Source organism: Numenius arquata, chromosome 4 (assembly GCF_964106895.1).
Source record: "Numenius arquata chromosome 4, bNumArq3.hap1.1, whole genome shotgun sequence".
In the NCBI taxonomy this organism is placed as follows: Eukaryota; Metazoa; Chordata; class Aves; order Charadriiformes; family Scolopacidae; genus Numenius; species Numenius arquata.
The window spans coordinates 28,736,589-28,753,765 of NC_133579.1; the positions used below are offsets into that span (position 1 = coordinate 28,736,589).

The 17,177-nt window shown below is 34.2% G+C and overlaps 1 protein-coding gene across 1 annotated transcript in view; it reads left to right on the forward strand.

Moving 5' to 3' along the window:
- Window positions 1-400: 400 nt before the first annotated feature.
- Window positions 401-17,177, forward strand: part of CCDC102B (coiled-coil domain containing 102B) — a 168,620-nt gene continuing 151,843 nt past the window's right edge. Inside the window, exons 1-4 of the mRNA XM_074146474.1 lie at window positions 401-455; window positions 8,752-8,793; window positions 15,088-15,164; window positions 15,948-16,568. Of these exons, the coding sequence (XP_074002575.1) occupies window positions 15,963-16,568 (606 nt within the window). The 5' untranslated portion in view covers window positions 401-455; window positions 8,752-8,793; window positions 15,088-15,164; window positions 15,948-15,962. The remainder of the gene's footprint in view (window positions 456-8,751; window positions 8,794-15,087; window positions 15,165-15,947; window positions 16,569-17,177) is intronic.

Below are 17,177 nucleotides of genomic sequence, written 5' to 3' on the forward strand. Positions count from 1 at the left end.
TAAAGCTTAGGAGGTATACTAAGAGCAAGTATGAGCATAAGAATCCACCAAATCTGGAAAAGACTAGTACTTGTGCTTAACTACTGTGATTAGAATAATTAATTTAAGCTTATACTTAACACTTGGCGGAATGGTGTCATAGTCTTCAATTTAGAAAGGGAGGGAGACCTAAAACCTGAATAAAGCAATACTTAGTGAAGAACAATATGGCAAAAAAAAAAAGTTTTATTTTGGATAAATGACTTGTACTTAAAAGAAAAATGTGGTTTTAGTTTTGATAAAGCCTGACCAATGAGGATCTTTTTCAAGTTACTGTGGAGTGGCCTTAATGCTGTAAATAATCCCGTTGGCCAAGTCCCAGTACTGTGCAGATGAGAAAAGGATGCAGGAAATTCTGTTGTTTACACATGTGTCTGTAACACTGAGAAGCAAGACGGGCGTAGCAAACCCAGAGGGTAAGGAGTCTTAAGCTTGTGGGTTTACTGTTTAATTTTAGTATTTCTCTTCAGGGACAAAATATGGGTTACTGTCCTGTTAATGGTAAGGAGAAGAACAATCTGAAATACCCAGTAAAAGTACTGAAGATCAGAAAACAGATAGTATTTGAAGTACATGGCTTAGTTGGAATCTGGCTGAATTTTTTTCTTCTGTCCTTTTCACCACTATTGGGTAGTATTAATTCTAACGCTTTATTAAACATAGCTTGTTTTTCAGATGTAGTAGAATCCTTACTTACCATAACCAGGTAAGTTTTCAAAATTTTAAAAATGGTAGTTTGTTAAATGGTTATTTCTTATTTTTGATGTAGAAATTAGTATTAGTGCAGAAACATCAAGGATTATACTGTTTCAATACTGAAAACCTTTTTAAAATCACTATGTGAAATGCATCTGCAATAGCATAAACTGATAGAGCTTTGGTAACTTTAAATTGTTATTGGAATTATGAACCAAAGTTTCATGAGAATCGTGTTATGAGTTTACAGCAGTGCATATTGCATTTTTTTTGTTAGAAAGCAGTGTTTCTGTTTTCATAAATTCTGCTAATTGTTGTATAAGCCTAACTTTCTTCAGAAAATATTTGATGAGATAAGAAAAAAAGTGTGTTCTTAGCTATATGATACTATTCAAATGCAATGAAATATAATTATCGATGCTATAATTTGTTGATGCTGAACAACGATATTTAGTTTGTCATTATTTGAAAGGCAAATACCCAGATGGTATGAGACTGTATGGATGATCCATTGCCAATGAGAACCAAGGATCAAATTTCAAAAGTAATGTTGATGAATTTATAGATGAATAGTACTATAACAAATAGTACTAACAGGCCTCCTACTGACTATCCAGATAACTAAGAGAGACAAAATGCAGCTATCACTGGCTCTTAAAACCATTTTTTGAAGCAGACTCTGCTATAAATAACCCAGTTGCAAGAAGCCTAGCCTTTCTTTTAGATTACCTATGTTAGAATATTTACATTTTTTTGTTTCTGAATGCAATTCCTTGCATAATATAATGAAGATAAAAGGATTGTCATAGTATATTAAGTATCATTAATGGAACTAGTCATATCACTGTCATGAAACCTTCCAGAGTTTTCTACAAAAAGCTTAGTGAGAAACACAAAATAAGGTATCTGTCATTTTTATGTATTTGTGTGTATCCAGTTTTGAATCGAGACCACTCTTTCACCTTATTAATGTTAACATCAGGAAGATCTGAGAAATAAATCATTAGAAAATGAATACTCTAGAGCAACTAGTAATGAACTAAGTTAAAACACTGTTATTGGCTTCAGCACCAAGAGGGGTAGATCTTGGAATCATTTAAAGTGTGCAAATTTGGTATTCTACTAGTTGACTCTTCTGTGGGTTGAAGAGACTAGCAAGTGTTACCCACAACAATAATTCCATATTGATAACCATTATTCCATTAGAATCTGCTAAATATAGCAAACAGAAAAGTAAAATTTTATGTCCCAAATAACTTTTCATAAAGCATTCAGAATAAAGCAACGTCAACTACTGCTTTTATTAAAGAAGTTTTATTTTACACTTTTCTTCTGAAGTAAAATTGGCAAGAACATATGGACATTTAAGGCAATATTATATCAGGAAAAACTGCTAGTGCAAATTTTAATTCAAGTAGCTATTTTTTTGTAGCCTATAAAATATTCTTACAATGAAATATATACTATTTATTTAAATACTGCTTTCTACTTTTTTTTGCCTTTTTTCTATACCAAGTACTTACACCAGTTGCTAATAAATGCAGAATTCACTACAATAGTACAGCTGAATTACTTGTAAGCAGAATTCCAAGGGAAAAGCAATTCTAGCATTGACATTCAGGCTACATTAATTAGATCTGTAAACAGGCATATGTAGCATATTCTTTGAAGTGTATAGTGCAGCTTTTCATTGTTGGGTTTGATTTCATCCGCTTCAACAACTGCAAGCAACCCACTGAACACTTCATCATCAAGAAAAGGAACATGAGGCATTGTAATGCGTACAAAACTTCCAGGTTGCTTAGTAGACATGTCCTGCTGTCCTTCACTAAAAGTTTCATCTAGGTATTTTTTTTAAAAAAAAAGGGAAAAAGTTGGGGGGGAAGTTGAAGTTGCACAAGCATGAGCTTTTCTGTTCCAAGGATCCCTGTTTGTGCAATGCAAAGTACTTCAGAGAGACACATGGAATTTGGCTCTCTAGAGGAGGTAGGAAACAGTTCCTTCTATACCAGTAAGCCATTTATATACATGTTAAAGGTGCTGTTACTAATGCCATTATTGATACTTTAATTGAGAGGACTGTGGGTCTGGTTATGGTGCACTGTGAACTCCATAAAGGTGATCTAAGCAGTTGCCAGTAGGTCTAAAGTCAATTGCCTTTCTATGATGGAGGTATCCCAAGCAAACTGCATTTGGAAACAGTAGGTTTAAGGGAAGTCCCATGGAAAACAGAGATAAGTACTTTATTTGCATTTCTATTAAACTATATTTTAGCAAAATGGAGAAAAGAGAAGAATGTTAACGAACTTTTAAATATCAAAATTCTTCATTTAAGTTGGTGTGTTTTGTTTTCCTAGCACGGATTGATTCATAACTCATATTCCTATAAATATTGTGTCCGTGCTCTTTAATAGTTGTCTATTCTTTAGCTTCCTTGTTCTTACTCTTCACTTCTTTCTCAGCTTTAAATCTTCCATTCTATTTAACTCAGTGATTTGTAAAGGTAATTGAAAACTGAACATTAATCTTACAATTTTGTAAGCGCTGCTTTAATGTCAAAGATTTTTCTCTGTTCTCAAAACAGGAGGCGCTTCTGTATACCTAACATAATAGGCAAATTACCTTCTAAACAACACTTTTATTGTTATTAATAGTCCATTCCATTTGTAGGGACCCTTACTGGGCTTTTCTTTTCCATGTTGTTAGAAACCTCCTTTTTTGGGGGGGGGAGGTGGGGAGCAGGGAGGGAGGGAAGGGGATTGTACAACAGAGGTTTACTTCTTAGTTAGCTGACATCACATAAAAAAGTATCAATATATAGAAACTACATTATCTTGGTATTAATTTCCTGTTAAGGCTGCTAGAAACCATATTCTACATTCCTTTGGAAAAACAGGTCTCTAAGCAAAAGACACTCTTGCTCCTGTTCCATTTTTGGTCCATACAACAATCTTTCATTGACTGATTTATTGTGAAAATTATTCTCCCTGAACAGCTTGATTCTCTGCTCATGCTTATTTGAGTAATCTAGGTCTGATTTACATTGAGTTAAATGAGACAGGTTTTATGCCAAATCCTTTCTTACTTAATGTCAATGACATTACTGGAGGAATACCAGGGAGAAAGTGCTGTGAAAGCTCTTATTGTTTTGATTATTATTTTTTTTAAATGTATTTTCAGTTGGAGGTTTTTCCATAGCATAGGTAGGTATCCACGTTGGCAAGAGGATGCCAACTTCCCTTCTGTCTGAAGGACAGTATTCAGAGGAAAGTATGCAGAAGGAGCCAGGCTGAGTAACTATTACTTATACAATTAATTTCTTATCTTTTGGTGGGACTAGTCATTGGCCTGCTGTGGGCACTGAGAGAGTAAATAGAGGTAATAAATAGAGGTGCTTTTTTATGCGTCTAAATGACCTCTAGGATACAACACTATTTTATGTGACACTCTAGTAACTGTAGAACCATGGTTTATGTGACAACATGAATTATTTCTTAAGTACATTTCCCTCAAAGAAGACTTAGTGGAGTTGGAGTCATCACAGGATGCTATCTTAAACCACTAAATCCCACAAAGGAGCCCTTGAACTGTTGAAAGATGTAACATGGTGTTAAAATACTACAGTGGTTAAGGGCAATTAAAAATAATTACATATAAATGTCCAAGAAGTGATCTTTTTTAAAGAATATTCTTTAAAGACTTGATTATAGAAGAAATGGCTTCTAAGACTATTCTGATAAATCTGAGCGCATCTCTGCACAGCAGAATTGTTAATTCTGATAAAACTATTTCAAAGTAGTTCAACAAGCCAAAGGGATAGGCTCTGACCCAGAGAAAACAAAATACTCATGAGCATTCTTACTTATGTGCTTATGAGAGTGGGAAAATCACTTGTTTCCAGACTGACTCTGAGTAGTGATTTGAAGAAAAAATTTTTTGTGTCCTAATAAGCTTTGGAATGTTTTATGTCTTTGTCTGAAACAATGCATCAGATATCTGTGATTAATTTTCCCTACTCCCAGTGTTATGAAATTGCATTTGAAAGTAGGTCATGTTTTGAATAGGAAAAGATCATAAATTATTTCAACTATAACAAGACAGTTCTTAATCTCTTATATCATAAAGCATGTGATTTTAAGATATTGTCAAGAATTTTTAAAAAATTAATAATTTCTCAGAATATAAGCAGGGATTAAAAACTTAACTTTTTAAGGATATGCCTTTACATCTTCACATATTCAAAACAAAAAAAACCCACCCCTCAGTGTTGCTTTGTTAGTAAGCAAAGAAAGCCTGTAAAGGAATGTTAAGCTATACAGTCACTTTCCAACTGAGTAACGTACAAGAAGTTGTTAGAAATGTGGTATAAACTCTAGAAAATGAGGATTTTGTTTAAGTAATGAAGCTTCTCTGTACCTTTAAGTGACCTTTACTATTTGGATGGACAGGTTTTAGCATTGTCTGACCTAATTCTTGTTCAATGAAGTGCTCTCCAGAATGGTTAGAGAAGTCTGTGTTCAGTTGCCTTTTTCAACTTCATTTTCAAACTGAAAGGAGCCCAGCTGACCTGTTCTATAGCCCAATCTGAAAAATGTGGGGGGAAGAAAAAACCCAAGACCCACAGATCTTTGAAGTCCTCAGTGCCATTTGGGAGTAGTTGAGCATCTTAAGATGCCCAATAAGAATTTACAGAGGTTCTCACAAGGAGATTAATTTGGTTTTTAAAATAAATAAATAAAACATTAAATAGTAGAATGCTAATTTTAGTAATGGTTAGGAAAGGAACCTAACCATTGACAACCTGACATGATACAATGGTGTTTGGGCTGAACATTGTACTGTAGGCTTATTTAAAGCTTACTTGCAAATATTTATGTTTCAAGTATCTTAAATTGATTAACAAACACCCTGGACAAAAATGAACAGCTAAATGAAATGTTTTTAGATTTCTCTTCTTTGACTTTAGCTTACAACTGGTTTTAATGCTTGCAAATTTTAAAAACTTCTAAAGCCAATTATGAATGGCATGCTCAAAGGTAGATCTAACCTTGTGGATGAGGTATGTCTTGGATATTATTCCCATATGTTTCTGGAGTCTTCCTTCTTTCTGGAAATTTCAGAGTGAATCCATGAAAGATAGTCTTTTGTGTCAGTCAAAAGGCTGTCTGTCAGTATAAGCAAGATAGTGCATGTGTGTACTGGCTGAGCTGCGTGTTCTGTGATAACACACTGACAACTCTGTGTGAAGTCTTTTGAGATTCTCTGTTGTTGACTGACAACTGGTTCTGTTGCAATGGAGCTGAGCAGCGTAAGAAGCTACCTGCTTAGCCTAGTTGTCTCCAAAAAGGGGCTCTGACACCTTTAGCACTGCTGTTCGTTTCAATGTGGGGTAAAAAATGTTTGTCACCTTAAACACTCACTGAAACTAACTTACTCTGCTCTCTCTGGAAACAAAGGACAAAGACTTATGCACTTGGTTATTCTTTGTCTCAGCTGTGGAACTGCTGAAAAAAAAAAATCAGAAACCATTTTAATGTGATTAAGAGCAAATATTGTGTCTGAAGGACAAGATGCCTAGGTGTTTTTATAAATCACATAAAGTGTTAATTTGTATCTTTAGGCATAAGAATTAAAAAGATAGTGTTTCAGTATACTGCACTATTAACTAATATGAACCCCATTCTTCTGAAGCAATTACCTGTTTCAAGTTTGAAAACAGACTACTATTGCTCTAAAAATCTTTCTTTGCTATTCAGGAGATGCCTATTAGACCAGACCTTTAACTGATATGAATTTATTTGTATGAATTAACATTGCCTTGGTTGCAATACTCTCTGAATTTGGTGTGAATTGAAGTTATTATTCAGATTACTGTTCAGAGCTTGTCTTTCCTAACAATCATACAGAGCATCATTGAGACAATAAAGGTATTCCATGGTAGATTACCAACCTCCACACATAATAAATGAGATTAGAATATAACTCAGTGAGTCAGCTACTTAGTCCAAAAGTTTACACTAGGGTTTGTAAACCTGTTTGTAAGTTTGTTACCCTGAAAAGATCCAAAACTTTGAAAATCCATACTTACCCTAATTGCCTAGGAAGTTGATTTTGCCTTTTTTTTTTTTTGTTGGTCATATTATTGTTTTTTAGGATAGGCAGCCTCAAAAGGGAGCCAGCCAAGCAAACTGTTTAGCCAACTAGCTAGTTAAATTGAGTTAAGTTTGTCTTGGCTTCTGCTTAATACTTAGTTCTGTTTGAGATTGTCTGGGAAAGTTGTTTGTTTCACACATGCTTCCTTTCCCCTCTGCGTGATCGGTTTATACAACATATTTTTTCAAGCATAGTGGATGGGAAACAAGTACTAATTCTACAGACTCAAATGTATAAAAATTATGGTTGATATATTATGAAGGTTTGTAACCAAACAAAGCATTCTTGGGGAAACAAAGTTTGTGTAAATTATATTTAAAGCAGTACTTCAGAGTTTCTTGTGGTCTTATGGGTAGTAAATGACAACATCTGTATGTACAAATATTTGTGTTACCCGTATTTAACCCTAAGGATTTAAATATGACTTCAAAGACATGTAAAGAAACATCAGTTTCATAATGTAAAAGATCTTGGAAGATATTGAATTGATATGTAATGACTTGCGTTAACCAGCAGACCTAAATCATAATGAGTGTGTATATGCATATTGGTATATAACCAGTACATATATATATACACACACTGCTTCTCATCTTGAAGAAACAGTATCCAAACTGCTTATAGTTTTTTGGCTGCCACTTTCAATAGAGGAAAAAGAGTAGAATTTGTTTAGTCTTTAAATTTATTGTAATCTGCGACTACCTTCCAAGTTGTCTTTTTTATGAATGAGTATGTGTACAGTATGTATATAATCTGTATAACATTATGTGAAATACATTCATATGTTTAAAAAGAAATTGAAACAGTGAACAGGATTTTACTTTAAAATGGATATTTAGATAAGGAGAAAATGGGAAAAGAAAAAGCAGCACATAGAACCACAGAGAAGTGGACCAAGTTCTCTTCTGGTGCATCCTTTTACAAAGAGAATTACAACATTTCATTTTGAGCAAGAACCTCTAAGACCACTGTTCGCAACAATAATGTAAGATATGCTGTGAAAGAATTCTTGCCCTTAGATGCTGCTTTTAATTGTTGAAACCTTATGACTAACTTAAAACAGCAAAATCTCTTTACCTAGGGTTTTTTTGTTTGTTTGTTTGTTTGTTTTGTTTTTTGGTTTTTTGTTTGTTTGTTTTGTTTTGTTTTGTTTTTTTCTATGGAAAGAAAAAAAATCTCAGTTCTTAAAAACTTTTATCCATGTCATCAAATTCTCTTGTTGGCATAGAAATTTTCCACTATATTTTGCAGAAGCAATTCACACATTGACAGAAATATATAATACCTCATGGTTACAGGAATCACAGTAAAGGTAATAGTTTCAATAAAAGCATCAGTCCAAATTTTTGTGGAACTTTATGGAGAATTAAACATTTCCTGCAAGTCACTAATTGTTGCTGTTATGGTTATATCTTTTCTGGATTGTTTCCACCTGTGCTTAGAATTGACCTTCAGCCTGGGAAGCATCTGGGAATGCTTGTCTTGTTCAGCACTTTCTTCATGCACAGTGCTCTGCATATTCACAGTTTCTGTTGGCAAAATAGGTTTATGGGGATAAAGCCAAGGTTTATCCACGTTTTTCCTCCTTTTTCCTTGTGCCTTACAGTTGTACCTTTCCACATTGATATATTGTAGCCCACCCCATATTAGAAACAAGACTATTAGTTTGTTTCGACTTCAATTACCTTAGAAAGTGATGAAGAGGAACAGAAGAAAATTGTACGGGTTCATATCTCTATAAGAAGCCAAGTGCATCCCTAAGAATAATAAGTACTAGGCATGCACCATAGATCCTTTCTCAGAAAGGAAGAGAAATATCTAAAGATGAAAAACTGCAATCTTTCATAGGGATTTGTCTTGCAGATACGAACAAACCATCTGGATACTCCTCAACTTCAAGAAAAAGTAAGTTAAGTGAAATATAATGTAACAGTCCTTATTTTCAGAGTAGATACATATTGTAGTACTCATTTTGATTTAATTTTTCTTAAAATGTAACCCATATTAAATAATTAAATTTCTGGTTTTGCATCTATCCAGTGTCTGTCTTGCTAGTTTCTGCTTGATTCCAAAATAGCCAAGTATTAAATTATTCCAAACTTCAAATTCTTAAATTCATTTACAGGTTCAAGCTTTGTCTGTTGTGTGAGGAATAGATGTTCTTTTGAGTGTCTCTTGCTTTCTGCAAACTTATTTTAAGAACAAACCTTTACTTTATATATCAGCATTTCTATGTCTCTATCTCCTGGAAACAAGAAGCAGAGACTTGCAATAATAGAAGTGGGAAAGTTACTGAATTGAATTTTATGTTGTCAATATGCAATCAGGTTTCATATCACAAGATATTTTTTTTCTTTCTAGAATATATGCATTTGATGCATGGATGAAGGTGTGTAGACCCTGGTATCTATTACAGAAGCAATATAAATGTAATCCCATAAAATGATCAAATTCTTAGAAAATTAGAGATCTTTTCAAGTGGATTGTAGCAGTATTAAATATGTCAGCGTTAACTGTATGTTTTGTGTTTTTTTACTTGTTTTTATTTTTTTTTTTTTGTTTGCAATGGAAGCAAGAACATTCAGAAGAAACACATTAGTGCCCTAAAACATAAGATAAATTGGCAGTTTTTTTGAAGCAGATAGCATGGGTTTACCATTCAATCTTTATATTAAAAGTGGATTAAATGGGAATGTAGTTAAGAAGATAAAATCTTTTCCATATGTCACTGAATTCTTAGGAAGACACAATGTGTTTACTTTTTCCTTTAACAGAGGGAATTCTGATGCTAATATGTATAATAGGATATCAGATTTTGTTATTTAGAAGTGTCTAAATAACAGATCATTACTTATAATATGCAACATTGAAAACTTTTTTTTTTTCACATAATGTGCTGATGTTTTTTAAAAATTCAAGAACCAGATTGGTGAGAACAAAGCTCTAGAGCATGAGTCTGTTAGCAAAAAAAAAAAAAACAACCCAAAACCAAACAAAACCAAAACAAAACAATAAATCAAGGTATTCCTATATTCTTCCTATTTAAAGTTATTTACATTGTAAAACTATTTGATTCTTAAAAAGAAATTTGCTTGAAGTGTTGCAGAAGTTAAAAATGTGGATATACTGTATGGTTCTTGACAATAATGCAGAATTCCTGCTTCTAAGGCAGTTCAGTGTTGTCACAAAATGGGCTTATTTCTTACGGCATTTTTCGACTTACATGTTGTTTTGTGAACCATTTGGCTAAAATTTATGTATTCAGAGATACAAAATTTGTGATCTTGATTTCTTCTTTTTTCCTGGTTGTTATGGCAATGTTGTTAAAACTGGGAGAAGGCGGCATGCACAGCTCCTCAGAAATCACACTGCTCAGAGATTCATGGAACAGCTAAGGTTAGAGGGGACCTCTAGAAACCAATTAATCCAGCCCCCCTTCTCAGGGCAAATTACTCAGGACTTCTATATAGCATGCCTTTTTGTTTTAAAAGGATTGCTGTGAGACTAGAGATTTTATTTTCTCCAAAATGGGCAGGACCACTTCCACTTGGAACTCTTATTCCAAAGTAGGAGTAGGTTATGGGGAAGGATAGCAAATGAGGATGGCAATGTGAGTGGTGTGGCCAGCCTGAAGCTCAGGGCTTCTGTCCTGGTTTGAGGTAAAATAGAACCAACTTTCTGTTCAGTAATTTTCTTCTTAGCTAAGCCTCTTCTAATTCTTTGAAATTAATAGCATATTGTGCAGAAAACTGTTCGTTCTCAGTGTTAAGACCTGTGTTCATAGTTGATGCCAAGGAATGGTATGCAGAGAGGCTCTTGCTTATACTTATTGCTGTAACAACCAAGGTCAGCTAATTTTGTTATTTGCCCTGTTGGAGGGCGTGGGTTTTCATGTGAATAATGAAAATCTTCAGGAGAAGCAAGCTGCTACTAATAATAGAAAGAATTTTTCCTCTGGAGTCAGAGAATTTTGTTTCTTCTGACCAATACTGCAATATCAAGTAGCAGTATACTTAATATTGTTATATAATGTAAAATGTTTATTTCGCCGTTATGGTGATTGCTTTATTTTCCTTTGGTTTCTGGATAATCCTGTCTGTTTCTGATTAAATCAGAAAAAGATTTAGTTATTCCCGAGTACTCCTTTCACTTACTAATCCCTCTGTGGTTTATCGCCTTTCAGTCATTATCTTTAACGTGCTTATCCTTTACCTTTTCTCCTGGGAAAAGGGAAATACATGGGCTGCTAATATAATAATACACTTTCAGGGGGTACTTCAGAAACACCTTGTCTATTACAATAATTTATATGATAGTCAAATGCAATTTTCCCTACAGAAGTACCATTTTCCTGAAGTTACTTTCTGTTTTTGAACTTTTTAGGCTTGATAGAGTAGTTAAACTTTGCTTCTGGATTTTTCAGTAGAAGGTCAAGCTGAAACTTGGGTCTCTCTTTTTTACCTTCTCTGTCATATTATTCCCTCTCATCATCTAGTGGTGATCAACTCATAAGTGGGATCTGACTGCAGTTTTGCATAGATTCTGCTAACAAGTCCTTACTTAGATTTGGTTTTACTCCTTTTACGACCTCTGGATTTTTTTAACCTCTCCTGATTAAATTTATTTATTTATTTTCAAGGCAAAGGTGTTTATACCATAAGGAAACAATAAGGAAAATAGTGATATTCAGTTTTCCTAAGATCTAATATTTGCCCAGACCTATAGGGAATGTATATGTCTTTACTCCTTCTCAGTCAGTCTGAATATTTTGGTTGTATTTTCCCTCCATTTGATCTTTAGATTTTGGAGTTGTTTTTTGTTTGGGTGTGTTGGTTTTTTTTGTTTGTTTGGTTGTTTTTTTTTTTTATAAAACATCTGATTTTTAATCCTGTCCCTTAGGAACTTTGAAAATTAAGGAATTTTGAAATTAAGACTTAGGCCTGACAGTGTCTCTCACACTTCAAAAATTCATGCTGAGGATAGGTTACAGAAGGGAGATGGGGTTGCATAATTTTTATTTTATGTGTCAGGACATTAATACATTGTGGCTGTGATTTCATTTAACTCAAGGATACACTTAAATCAAATTTTCTAAATCGATGCAATGAGAAAACCTGTTTCTTTCAGGCACTCTATAGATTTTTAATCTGTACAGTTATTTTTAATCTGTTTTTTTAATTTGCACATACAGACTTTAAAAATCTACCTTAATTTCAACAAAGCATTTGATGCTGTCCCACATGACATCCTTGTCTCTAAATTGGAGAGACATGGGTTTGACAGATGGACCACTCAGTGATAAGGAACTGGCTTGATGGCCACACTCAAGAGTTGTAGTCAGCAGCTCGATGTCTAAGTGGTGACCAATGACAAGTGGTGTTCTTCAGAGGTCGGTACTGGTACCTGTACTATTTAATCTCTTTGTCAGAGACATGGACAGTGGGATTAAGTGCACCCTCAGCAAATTTGCCAATGACACCAAGCTGTGCAGTGTGATCAACATACTGGAGGGAAGGGATACCATCCAGAGGGACCTGGACAGGCTTGAGAGGTGGGCCCATGCAAACGTCATGAAGTTCAACGAAGCCAAGTGCAAGATCTTCCACATGGGTCAGGCAATTCCAAACACAAATCTAGGCTGGGTGAAGAATGGCTGAAGAGCAGCCCTGAGGAGAAGGACTTGTGGATGTTAGTGGATGAGAAGTTCAACATGAGCCAGCAATGTGTGCTCACAGCCCAGAAAGGCAACAGTATTCCGAGCCGCATCAACAGAAGCATGGCCAGCAGGCTGAAGGAGGTGATTCTACCCCTCTGCTTTTGTGAGACCCCACCTGGCATATTGCATCCAGCTTTGGAGTCCTCAACACAGGAAGGACATGGACCTGTTGGAATGGGTCCAGAGGAGGGGCGTGAAAATGATCAGAGGGATGGAACACATCTCCTATGAAGACAGACTGAGAGATGGGGTTGTTCAGACTAGAGAAGAGAAGGCTCCAGGGAGACCTTATAGCAGCCTTCCAGTACCTAAAGGAAGTGTTCAAGAGAGATGGGGAAGGGACTCTTTATCAGGCAGTATGGCAATAGGATGAAGAGTAATGTTTTTAAACTGAAAGAAGGTAGATTTAGATTAGGTATTAGGAAGAAATTCTTTACTGTGAGGGTGGTGAGATGCTGGAACAGGTTGCCCAGAGAAGTTGTGGATGCCCCATCCCTGGAAGTGTTCAAGACCAGGTTGGATGGACCTTTGAGTAACATGGTTGGACTCGATGATCCCAAGGGTCTTTTCCAACCTAGATGATTCTATGATTCTATGGTCCAGTGGGAGGCGTCTCTGCCCACGGCAGGGGGATTGGAACTTTATGATCTCTAAGATCCCTTCCAACTCTAACCATTTTATGATTTCATAATTGCATAAAAAATAATAATTTATACATTATAAAAACATATTTGTATTGATATTTTGATATTAAAAGGAATGTAGTTGGAAAAGTGTTAACAGGTTAAAAAAAAAAAAACACATAACTCGTAACAGGAAATAAATAATTTGTATTGTTTGTATTTTTAGAACAATTTTTGGCTGATTTTGTTACGACACATGCAAGGTATATAATGTTTGGAAACAACATAAACAGCTTAAAAATGTACCATATGGCTTAATATTGTTATGGTGTATAGCTGTGGCAAAAAGAAACATAATTATCTTTGTCTGTGCATTGAAAAGTCTTGAAATCGCCATCTTTTAATTTTCAATTCTAAAATAACAGTTTTCTTAACTTGCTAACAGAGACCATGATCAGACCCAGACTGTGAAAGTAAGATAATCTGCATATGTTGTCATGGTCTGTTTGGATCTCTCAAATTTGCAACACAAGGTATTCCATAAATTAGAATTTATTTTATGAGCTTGGAAGTTTTGTCTATAGCATTTCTATAAGTTAGTGGTTTCTGAAGAAACTCCCAAGCAGTTACTTTGCAAAGATGCAGGAGATGGTGACTGCAGGTGATACGAGCACTTCTTCCTGTCTACTGAGTTCTATGTACGTGTTGCTGTCACTATGACCTAATGCTGTCACTATGACCTAATGGTAAGCCAGCATACGTCAGGCTTTAGCATGAGTTGTGTGTTCACTGTTATCATATTTTTACTTCTCTTTCCTCTAAGTATTTTCCAGGTCTTTCTGGTTAGCCTAGCTTCAATTTCTCCTAATGCTGACAATTTATTTGCTAGGGTTTCATTATCAAATTAATTCAATTCTTATAGCAATTTCACCCAACAGAGTGACCAAGCCACCAAGGGTTAATACATTTCTCTTTGCCCATAACAGTAATAGCCTATAATAATAAATCAAGAGCTCTTGTTTTTCTTACTGCTGTTTATGATCCTTAGGTAAATAAGTAAAAGTTGCAATATAATGTAATATGGTTTAGACCTATATTCCTTGTAGTGTTTGCCAAATATCTGCACCTTTTTTTTTTTCTCTGAGAACCATCAGGTCTCCCTCTCTCTTTCTCTCAGACTATCCCCACCCAACTCACTTGATACAATGAACGTTGCTTACTATGTTTTGTTAATATTTACTTTAGAATATTCAGCTAAGAAAAACTAAGAGAGATTCTGTATTACTTTTTAGCTCTGAATTGTTAAGGGTGGAACTGTCAGAAGGTTTTACTGGTCAGAAAATCTTCACTTTCAATCAATTTCCTAACTTTATCTTGCCTTTCCTTCCAGTTATCTCTTATTAAGTAATTATGCTCACTGAGCTCCATATGCTGTGCTAGATAGTCTGCCGCTGCAAACTCAAGCTTGCAAATTTAAAACTAGCTGCAGACAGTATATATTTTTTTTCTTCAGTTTTCAGACTTGTAAAATTTCTGATGTTTAAGGTCTGTGTCTGTAACAATATTAACACATAGCTTTCTTCTCTTAGTTATCTTTAACATACGTGTTAGAAATTATTCTTGTTCCCTTTGGAACAGATTTGCAATACTGTATAGATGAGTGTTTTCAAAGTTCAATGTAGATATGTGATAATTTACTGTGAATTACTTTTCTATGAGATGGTCATATACTATAGATGAGAAAATTTTTTAAAAGTATCACTGAAACTACAGGGATCATTAAAGATTCAGTATCAACTAATTAAGTATTACAACAGTTTTTGGTTAAACTTTTTTTTTAATTATGATTTTTTTCATCAGTTAAGTATTTTTGTGGAAATGAAAGATCAGATTGATGTGAAGTATAAAAAGAATTATCATCCCTCTGGAATTGTGAGGTGAGAAAGCAATTCTGAGACATTGGGTTTCGTCTGGGTTGAACAGTTGAATGAGTAATAGCAGATATAAAATGAAAAGGAACGCGGCAATATTTACTAGCAAAATCAAATCATCATGAGATAAGCTATACAGTACAGTAGAATAGTGCTACCTTTTCAAAAATAATATAAGAATATATTTCTGGGGCATGTTCTGGAATGTAGACAGCAAAATAAAGGCCCCTATGAAAAGGTTTGATTTTTCTCATGAAAGAAAGGAAATCCAAAGGTCAGTGGGGTGTTTGGGTTTTTTCTTTTTGTTTTGTTTTGTTTTTTTTAATTTTCTTAGGTAGGCAAATTATAAGGTAGTCTTGCCTAGTATGAAGTTCCATAGTTTGGGAAAGAAGGCAAATGAATCTGTGACTGTGATTCTAGACAAATACTTTCCTCTTATAAGACTTTTGAAAAAAATATTGATTCAATTTAATTTTGTCTTGAAGGAAGAAAGCTTTTGCCTGGTTTCTCTAGACCAAAAATTTTTGAGACCACTATGACTATTTAATGACACTTCCTTTGCTAACAATACCTAATCAAGTAATAGTTATGTCTGTTTATGCTGTACTCAAAAAGTATTACATGAAATATATTTTAATAGCTATTTCTTGTTGATAAAGCACATTTCTAAAACATCAACAGTATTATTAGGTTTGTCTCACTATAGAGATAAAATAAACTACTGTTTGAGGTTATTCATATCATTTCATTGAGGGAAGCTAAATTATTGTCCATCTTTGTCTTTTTTAGGAGTGAACTTAGATTATGAATCCAAACATGAATTTAGGCTCTGTTCAGAAACTAATGGAAGAGTCACAGGCTTTTGGGACCCAACCAAGACAACCTAATAAATTAACTGGAGGTTGCCAAACAGGTGACGATCTGTGCAATTCAAATCTCCCATCTCAAAGTTTCACCCCATGTTCATCTCATTATCCATATATGTCTACAAATTGCAGCAGTGATTGGGAAATTTTGGAAGCAGTAAGAATTCAGGAACTGGAAGAAGCCAAAGCCAGAGCTGCCCAAATGGAGAAGACCATGCGCTGGTGGTCAGATTGTACCGCCAACTGGAGGGAGAAATGGAGCAAAGTTAGAGCAGAAAGAAATAAAGCCCGAGAGGAAGCAAGACAATTGAGAATAAAATTAGACAGTGTTGTAAAAGAACTGAGTATGCTCAAAAAAGTAAATCAAGATTTAGTAAATGAGAAGGAAAACTTAGAAAATGTAACTGCTTGGAAAACAGAATTATCTTGCTCAGAAATATCTTGTATTAGAAGAGACCTAAGCCAGTTAACATTTCTGGAAGGAGAACCTGTGAAAGAACTTAGAAAAACCAACAAGATTCCTGGGGCAGAAGACACAAAGAAGGTAAAGAATGGGGAACTCTTTAATTCATGAATAAGGGGGAGATTATGGATATCTATCTAGAAGTAGGATTTTTCAAGGGTCTTGACCAAAATACTATCTGATCCTTTCAATAGTAAAACCACTTTTTTCACCCATCTAATTTATATTCCTAATATAGAGAAATACAGAAAACAATTCATGTCCTTCAAATATACCCTTCAACTATGGCTAAACATTTAAGTAACAGAGGTTGATTGTTATATCCAATAACTCAGAGCATTGTTCTGACTCTGTCTCATGTTTTAAGGTAACAGATTACTTCTGTTATCCGAATTCTCCATGTTTTGTGTACTGTTTTCTTTTTAGCTCAAAAAATCAATGTAGTACATATCAAATGTAATCAAATGTAATACATATAAATATATATATAAAATACATATAAATATTATATATAAATATATATATAAATATATATGTATATATATAAAAATATATGTATATATATACATATATACACACACATATACATATATATACATATATAAATATATGTATATATATACACATATATATGTATATATATACATATAAATATTATATATATATAATACATATAAATTACATTATATT